Source organism: Microtus pennsylvanicus, chromosome 14 (assembly GCF_037038515.1).
Source record: "Microtus pennsylvanicus isolate mMicPen1 chromosome 14, mMicPen1.hap1, whole genome shotgun sequence".
NCBI lineage: Eukaryota > Metazoa > Chordata > Mammalia > Rodentia > Cricetidae > Microtus > Microtus pennsylvanicus.
This window is the reverse complement of record NC_134592.1, coordinates 39,640,792-39,650,162: the sequence shown is the minus strand read 5'-3', so window position 1 is coordinate 39,650,162 and position 9,371 is coordinate 39,640,792. Positions and strand designations below refer to the sequence as shown.

Here is a 9,371-nt window from a genome sequence, read left to right as displayed (position 1 = left end):
CTTATGTCTAAAAACAACAAAATTCATTTGTTTGAAAAAAAATCCTTTAGAGGAAAAGCTGCTAGGATGAAAACCTGGAAATATTTAAAATCTTAACAGGTAATATAAACACTCGGCACCAGGCAGCGGTGGCTCCCAGCACTCGGGAGGCAGAGGCAGACCTCTGAGTTCGAGGCCAGTCTGTTTTACAGAGTGAGTTCCAGGACAGCCACGGCTACACAGAGAAACCCTGTCTCAAACCACACTGTCCTCTGCCCCCCAAAAAACAGACAGGTACATAAGAGACAAACAAAACGGAGGTCCTTTTGATTTTGAATTTGGCTTTTATTTTAAAATACATTTAGCATAGAACTGTCATCAAACAAAAAAAATAATAAAACACAAAGAAATAGAATATTTTTAAGTTCTTTTTAAGTTACACAGAAAATATTAATAGGTTAACAGACCCAAAGCATGGGGTTTTCCTTATGATTCAGTGTGCACACCTCGCACCTTCCAGCTCCCAGCGTACCGATAGCTTCCTAAGCATCCACTTTCTTCTCCTGCTGAAGGGCCTGCAGTTACTAGCTTAAGTTGATCAGATTCCATTTGGGCGAAAATTACCAGGCCCCTAAATTTTCATCAGGATTATAAAAATATGAGCTCAAATGCTTATGTTGTCCAAAATAGAAACATTCTCCTTCTGAATAATCAGAGATAGTGCACTTAAGTCATTAGCTCCATACCTGATGCTCATTTCTATGGGAAGTTATTCTATTCTTTATGAAAAGCTCACTATAAATAAATGCAATGTTAACCTAATTACAATCACACTTCAGAATATAAAGGCAGACAGAAAAAATAGTTTACTACCACACTAAAATTTCCCACTGTAAAAATAATACATTGGAAAAAGAGTCTAAACTACTGGGACTTCACGTTTGAATTTTATAATCTACCTTAGGTTGCCAAACAGTGGGTATTCAGAGTTACCAGTGGGAAATGCAATCTTTCTCAAATAATTTAGAAAAATGGCTTTTTAATATAGAAAGGATGTACATTGTCTCATCTATAAATTTCAGTTATATTCCCACTCACTCTGGAAATATTTACCTGTTCTATAAACAATCAAGACGATGTACATAAGATATATATTGTTCCTATAACTTGCAACACACAGAAAAATACCTACAAAAATGGATATACTTATCCATTTAGCTTTCCAATAAATTAGTGAGAAAATTTAGCTATTCCATATTTCTTCCTTAAAAAAGACTAAAGAGTTACAGGTCATTTGCTCCTATCTCTGTTAGTTTGATATATATTTTTAAAGTATTTGCCTGATTAAGTAGCTTAAGATAGAATTGAGTCCCACTTTTACATCACAGTATACATGGTGTCTCTTAACTCTGCAAAAGAAAGGCACAGTTAGCAAGCAATCAAAATCAGTACCTGAATCATTGCTGATGACCAAAACAGTCGAGGGAAAAAAAGTACATTCAACACAGTGTACAGAACTTTAAAAAAAAAAAGAAAGAAATTTTCGAGGCCAGCCTGGTCTGCAGAGTGAGTTCCATGACAGGCTCCAAAGCTACAGAGAAACCTTGTCTTGAAAAACAAAACAAAACAAAAGAAGAAGAAGGAGAGAGAGAGAGAAATTCACAAAACAAAATTTCCTGAAAACTTGGTCCATTAAAAATGCCTCCCATGATCAAGGTCATGGATAACAGGAAAGGGGATGGCAGTGTAAAGAGGCAGTGAACCAGTATGTGGTAGCGTATGGATTCTGTAATTATCAATTCAACTAGGAAATGGCTCCCATAGGAAATAAACGTTAAACCTATTTGTTAATAACAACATGCCTACATTAATTCCAAAAACGCGGGAACAACTGCATATTGTTATTGATTTTTCAATACACCCCACAGTTCTTAGGTAAATAATTATATATATATATATATATAATATATATACTAGATACACACTTGCACACTGCATACCTTGATATATATTATATATAACTACAATTTGTAACAGCACAGAACTCTCCAAACATTTTCTGAACATTCTAAATGGGCACATCACTTCTCAGTACTGAAAGAGCTCAGCCCACCTAGAACATCTGGAGTGCAACGATAAAATGCACTGGCTGCAGAACTTACTTATTTAAGTTAAATTCTTGCAAAAACCTCTGATCCGAGTTTTACCTGGAGAATAGTTTTAACTATAACTGGTAGCCTCCTTTCTTATAATAAACAATATTTCTCCATCAAGAGATACCAATAAAGGAAAATATGTAGGGAACCAAAAATGTGATGGAGAACCCAACCATCCCATAGGTAATATACCGATACGGCAGTTCCACTTCCATGTGCTGCCTCGCCTGGCGAAGGTCATCACACGGAATACTGGAGAGCTTACAGGCTAAAGGAATGGTGATCTTCTTCATTATATCTCTCACGATCAGCACAGTTAGCATTCCTATGACGACCCGTAATATGGCTTTTCCAAACAGAGTTACAGTAAGCGGGGGGCTGGCTAAAGGTAATGTGTGTAGAGGAGGGTCTAATAATAGACCCAGGTTATAAGTAGCATGAGAGCCACATGCAATTCCAGCACCACTTCCCAAAATCTCTGCTGTATCTCCTCGGGATGTGCTCCAGGTGTCCAGAGTGAAAGAGAAGATGCCCAAAGCTAAGTGAAGCCCGATGATGATGAACGGAGCATATTTGTAAGTTTGGTTGAAGTTGTCAATCAGGTCCACAAGTGGGTAGAAGATAACTAAGATTAAAAGGGTATACAGGAACCCAGCAATAACATCCTAAAAAAGATAACAGTACATTAGTATAATGCTATTTTGGTGTTTAACTTTAAAATAAACCTTACAAACCCACCACAGGATAGTACTGGTACTTGGGCTGGGATGTAGCCCAGTGGGAAGAGTGCCTAGCTCCACAAAAATCAGGCATAGTAGTGCATACCCAAAACCCTAGCACTAGGAACATAGATGCAGGAGATCAGAGGTTCAAAGGTTACACGAAACCCTGTCTAAATATAAATAGATAGATACATAATAAATAGTTTAAAAATATTGCACTAAAATTGTTTTAATGATAAAAAGGGTTATATTTGTTTGTTTGTTTGTTTTTTAAGACAGGGTTTCTCTGTGTAGCCCAGGCTGTCCTGGAACTTAGCCTATACACCAGGCTGGCCTCAAACTCTGAGATCTGCTGTCTGCCTCCTGGGTACTGGTATTAAAGACATGCACCCAGCACAGCCTGGTCAATAATGAAAGACTTATTAATAAAAGATGGTTTTTCCTAGTTCTATTCTTCCATTAACTACATGTACAATGTATGTACATTCACAGTCAGACTCTGAACAATATGTTTGCTACTGTGATTTTCCATGCAGAAGAAAGACTTTATTACTCAAAGAAATGATATTGTGTGCTGTCATGAAGCTTATGTTTTGGGGGAAAGACTGAATAAAACATAAATATTACAGTTTTAGACGGCTATAAGTGATGCTAGCCTAGAATCAAAGTCTTCTAATGGTTTTTGTGTGTGTGTTTTTATTTTTTTTAATCTTTTTTTTTTTTTTTTGGTTTTTCGAGACAGGGTTTCTCTGTGGCTTTGGAGCCTGTCCTGGAACTAGTTCTGTAGACCAGGCTGGTCTCGAACTCACAGAGATCCGCCTACCTCTGCCTCCCGAGTGCTGGGATTAAAGGCGTGCGCCACCATCGCCCGGCTTTTTTTTTTTTTTTAAATATTTATTTATTTATTTATTATGTATACAATATTCTGTCTGTATGCCTGAAGGCCAGATGAGGGCGCCAGACGTCTTTACAGATGGTTGTGAACTACCATGTGGTTGCTGGGAATTGAACTCAGGACCTTTGGAAGAGCAGGCAATGCTCTTAACCACTGAGCCATCTCTCCAGCCCCCTTTATTTTTTTTAAACAGAGCTGGAGACTAGTTTAGGTTACATAGAGAATTCTAGGCCACCCAGAACACCACAGCAAGACTCTGTATCAAAACAAACAAACAAACAAATGGCTGGAGAGATGGCTCCGTGGTCAAGAGCACTTACAGCTCTTCCAGAAAATCCAGGTTTAGTTCCTAGCATCACCCCCACACAAATAAACCTTTACAAAAAACATGTTTTAGGAAATTGAAATTTGAAAGCTATGTCTGGTAATGACTGAAAAAATAGATATACTAACCTGTACTTTTTTGAGAACTAGGAAAAACAGAAAAGTGCATATACTTTTAAAAGTACAAAATACTTTAAAGCAGCCAAGCAGTGGTAGCACACGTATTTAATCCCAGCACTCTGGAGGCAGAGGCAGGCAGATCTCTGTGAGTTTGAGGTCAGCCTGGTCTACAGAGCGACTTCCAGGACTGGCTCCAGAGCTACCGAGAAACCCTGTTTTGAAAAACCAAAAAAGTATTTGCTCTTTGACTCATACTGATAACAAAGTATGCCAGATGCTGAATGAAATATTTCTTATAAATTATTAGAGCATATTATGAGTGCCCTTAATGCTAATGAAGACAGCAGCTTAGTGTTGTCTGAGTATCTGTGAGCAGTCTGTGGGAAACACTCTACCTATGGTCCATACTAGTTTCATAGTCAACAGTGAAGACACCAACTGTTATACAAAATAATTCAAAATACATGGAAATATTTTAAGCATTGAAAGATATGAAAAGTACAAATTGAAGGAATATTATCAGATTCACAATGTTACAAAACTGGGCCAGGCACAGGAGACATGTCTATAATTCCAGCAGGCAGAGGCAGGAGCCTCATGGGTCAAAACCAACTTAAGCTACATGGAACCTTGTCTCAAATACAAAATATCGGGCTGGAGAGATGGCTCAGCAGTTAAGAGCACTGACTGCTCTTATGGAGGTCCTGAGTTCAATTCCAAGCACCCACATGGTGGCTCACAACCGTCTGTAATGAGATCTGGTGCCCCCTTCTGACCTGCAGGCGTACATGCAGACAGAACACAGTATACATAATAAATAAATTTTTAAAAGGATCAACTGCTGAAACACAAATAAGCAAGGTATCATTGCCTGGTAATGACAGCTATAGTACTGCATGAAATTATTATTTGCAATACTTGAAGGTTGTACCTGATGTATCCTTGAGAAGGAAAAATGCCAGCCATGGTGGTATATGCCTTTAGTGCCTTTACCCACTGGGCCATCTTGCTGGCCCCTGAAGCTATTCCTATTTATATGTATGTATGTGTGGTTTGTATGAGTCCATGTGCCGCATGCATGCAGGAGCCCTTGGAGATCATTAGAGGGCAACGGATCGTGTGGAACTGGAGTTACAGGCCGTTGTGGGTGGATAGTGGGTGCTGGGATTGAATAACAGCCCTCTGCAAGTGCCTGCACTCAGAGTCATCGACCCAGCTTGCCCTCACCCTCGAGCTATTCTCTCTCTCTCTCTCTCTCTCTCTCTCTCTCTCTCTCTCTCTCTCTCTCTCTCTCTCGGTTTTTCAAGACAAGGTTTTTCTGGCTGTCCTGGAACTCACTCTATAGACCAGGCTGGCCGCAAACATACAGAGATCCGCCTGCCTCTGTCTCCCAAGTCCTGGGATTAAAGGTGTGCATCACTACCTCCTGGCATCCCTGAAGCTATTTTGAATAAGACAAATTATATATTCTTTGGGGGCAAATTGATCATTGAACAATTAAACAATTAGGGTTGCCTGGCACAGTAGTACAGGAAAACAATTCCAACTGCTTGGGTGGACTAAGGAAGCTAAGGCAGGACTGTTCAAGAAGTTCAAGGTCAGCCTGGGCAACCTGTCTGACTGCTGTCTCAAAAAGTCTTAGCATGTAGCTACTAGCCTGGTTACATGTGAAGTTCTTAGGTTTAATCCTTGTTACTGAAATAAATAAAAACAAAATAAAGTAAAATCAAAATTCACGAATTGAGAAGTGGAGATGGCTCAGTGGTCAAAAGAATGTACTGTTCTTGCAGAGGGCCCAGATTCAGTTCCTAGCCCTTGGGCGGCTCATAACTGCCTGCAACTCCAGCTCCAGGGATCTCTGGTCTCTGCAGGCTCTTGCAGTCATATGCACACACATACCCTTTCCACATAATTAAAAAATAAAATAAATCTTAAAAGAACTGATGGCCGCCGGGTGATGGTGGTGCATGCCTTTAATCCCAGCACTCGGGAGGCAGAGGCAGGTGGATCTCTGTGAGTTGGAGACCAGCCTGGTCTACAGAGCTAGTTCCAGGACAGGCTCCAAAGCCACAGAGAAACCCTGTCTCGAAAAACCAAAAAAAAAAAAAAAAAAAAAAACAAAAAAAAAAACTGATGGCCACATATTTTTAACTCCAGATGATTCAAGAGTAAATATAATCTATATATAAAGTATATAAAGAGTAAACTGAACTCAGCAGAAATATTGCATCAATCACTAATTTTTTTTTTTTTGAGATAGAGTCTTCTCATATAGCCCTGGTTGACCTTTAATTTACAATGGAGACCCAGGAATGGCCTCAAACTCAGAGATCTTCCTGTCTCTTCCTCTTGAGTTCTAGGATAAAGATGTATTATGCATGGCTATATTTTCATTTTGTAAAGAACAGTAGTTTTGAGATCATATATTCAATAATAAGATTCTTATTTCTCTTGGAATGATACTGAATTTAAAAATGAAAACACATTTTTTTCTAAGAAATATACACAAAGAAATCCTGTCTTTTTTTTGTTTGTTTGTTTTTTCGAGACAGGGTTTCTCTGTAGCTTTGGAGCCTGTCCTGGCACTAGCTCTTGTAGACCAGGCTGGCCTAGAACTCACGGAGATCCACCTGCCTCTACTCCCGGCTAAGAAACCCTGTCTTAAAAAACAAAACAAAACAAAAAACCCGAAACAAACAAAAAAGTGTGGTCTGATTATAAACCAGGCAGAGTGATGAGAATGCCAACATCCCTACAGCCACGAAATAAGCTAGTGAGGTGTTCTACAGTAGAACATTGTCAGACGCAGTCCAACAACGTGAGAATTCCGAGTGCTTGTGAGAAAACAGGAGTCTTGTGACCTCAGTTTCTTCAAAACACCGAACTGTCCTTGGAATGTGTGTTCGTGCTCCTCCCAGGTGTAGCAGGTGGAAGGGAGTTTACTTCAGCTGTTGGTATTCATATGCCTCCACGCTTGTCCCTGTGATTACAGACAGCTTGAATTTACGCAAGCGTTACTCAAATGACTTTTCCTAACCTTCTGATGCTCTCTCTGAATAAAGTTGGGATGCATGAGACTCTACTTTGTCTCTTTTTCGCTTTTGTGTTTTTTTTCTTCAGATAGCCTTTCTCTGTGTAACAGCCCTGGCTGTCCTGGAATTCACTTCCTAGATCAGGCTGGCCTGGAGCTCAGAGGTCCCACCTGCTTTTCTTTCCGAGTGCTGGGATTAAAGGCATGCACCACTGTACCCCACCCCAGGTAGTCTGCCTCATTTTTTAGGCCCAGCTCTCCAAGGCTCACAACACCAAGTAGAGCCCTAAAACAAAACATTATAAAAATAATAACAACAATAGCAACAAAATTCAGTATAACCCATCAGAAAATTTAGGATTCCATAAATTAGTTCAGTTTTGCCATCTTTTTTGGTCCTCCGTTTACAAGCTAACATGCAATGAATCCTAAACTCTTATGGGATGCTGAGCGTGGAGAACAGACAGGCCACTGTGGGCTGGGTGACAGGAAGGCAGAAGCAATCCCCGTGAGAAGATGCAGCTGAGCACTTTGAGAAGGGAAAGGTAAGAAGGCTTTGGGAACCAGCTGCAGGGTGCAGCGAATGCAGCGAACCAGGCAAGAGAGAGGAGAGGCATTCCTGGAGCTTCTGAAGCACTCTCAGCATTGGAGGGTGAAGAGAACCACAGGGTCAAAATATTAGCACGCCACAGGTCATTATGGCGGTAGTCTTACAACATGAGGACTACTTACAAACTGTATTTTCTCATTCCGGCTTTGTGAGAAACGTTTTTCCCTGCCTATCTATCAAAAGTAGCTTGGTCATCAAGAGCCAATGTTCCACTAATCTCCCTCTCCTTGTAAAAATTTCCTGTAAATCTTATAATCTCCCACACCCAGTAAGATTCTTGTTTACACAAAGGTCCCCCCCCCCATTCCTGGAACTTGATGGCCTGAAGGGGCTGACCCTGTCACCCGTTTCCTTCTTTTTCTTTGAGTCAGTTTGAAGACTAGCCCATCCAGAAAAACAGATTGTGCCCAGCCAGTGGGGAAACCAGTCACCACCTGTGTCAGAATAAAACCCAAGTGAACTCAGCAGATGGTTTGAGTTCTGTGGCACCCTTTCTACAAAAAGAAATCGCCTTGCCAAGCTACTTTTGCTTTTGTGTTCCTTTGCAGGACAACAGATCATATAACCACGTGACTTAAGTTTGCAAAGTTTCTACCAGTGCCAGAAACAAAGAACTATTTAAGGACGACACCCTCTTTTCTTACCAGGATGGAATGCATTCCCATGTAGATTCTACTGAGGCAAACCAGAGAACTCCAGCAGGGAATGAGAATCAGCCCATACATAAGAGGGTACTAAAGGAGAGAGAGAATGAAACTAAGTTAGACAGATACAAACAAACAAATAAAAACGTCACCTTGCTATAACACCCTATCAGTAACTGTAGGCTTTCCACTCCCCTCTAGCTTCCCAGTGCCTAACTAGGCCTGGCACACAACAGACGTTAACAAAATGCTTTTGCAAGGCTGACTTAGTCAATGACGGCTCCTGTTGCTCCATCTCTTTTTGTGGGAAGTGAAAAAGCAGTTCTGGTTGACTGTCCAGACCTGGTAGCTGCCCATGCTCCAGGAGAACAGTGGGAGACACGATAGCCAAGGTGCAGGAGCTCTGAACACAGCCCGAATCCGGTCTACTAAGCACTCTGACTTCCCGGGGAGGAAGACCGGCACTCTCGTCTCTCCCACCCAGGAGTGGCTGCCATTAGCAATCTGCAGTGTGATGTTTTCCCTCCCACCGGAGGAAGAACACTTTGTAGTTAATTTTCTACTTCTGCACTCTCCATTAAATTTCAAATGGCAGTCCCATTGAGATAAATTTTGGTGGGAACCAAGCATGGTGAAACATGCCTGTAATTTTAGCAGCAGGGAGGCAGAGGTAAAAGGATCACTTTGAGTTTGAGGCCAACCTGGTGTACATAGTGAGTTGCGGGTCAGCCAGGGCTATAGTACAAGCAGGATGCTCTTGGAATTGGCGGCATCTGTGGGAAGAGCTGGCAGTGCTCCCGAGGCTAGAGGGAAGGAAAACAGGATGATGGGGGGCACAGTTAACTTGGGCAGCGCATATTTGGGTGGGGTGTGCCTGATGATCTCAAATT

The 9,371-nt window shown here is 41.0% G+C and overlaps 1 protein-coding gene across 1 annotated transcript in view; it reads right to left on the bottom strand.

Moving 5' to 3' along the window:
• Positions 1-300: 300 nt before the first annotated feature.
• Positions 301-9,371, bottom strand: part of Sgpp1 (sphingosine-1-phosphate phosphatase 1) — a 22,214-nt gene continuing 13,143 nt past the window's right edge. Inside the window, exons 2-3 of the mRNA XM_075947725.1 lie at positions 8,482-8,571; positions 301-2,800 (exon numbers count right to left, since the gene is read on the bottom strand). Coding sequence (XP_075803840.1) covers positions 2,249-2,800; positions 8,482-8,571 — 642 coding nt within the window. The 3' untranslated portion in view covers positions 301-2,248. The remainder of the gene's footprint in view (positions 2,801-8,481; positions 8,572-9,371) is intronic.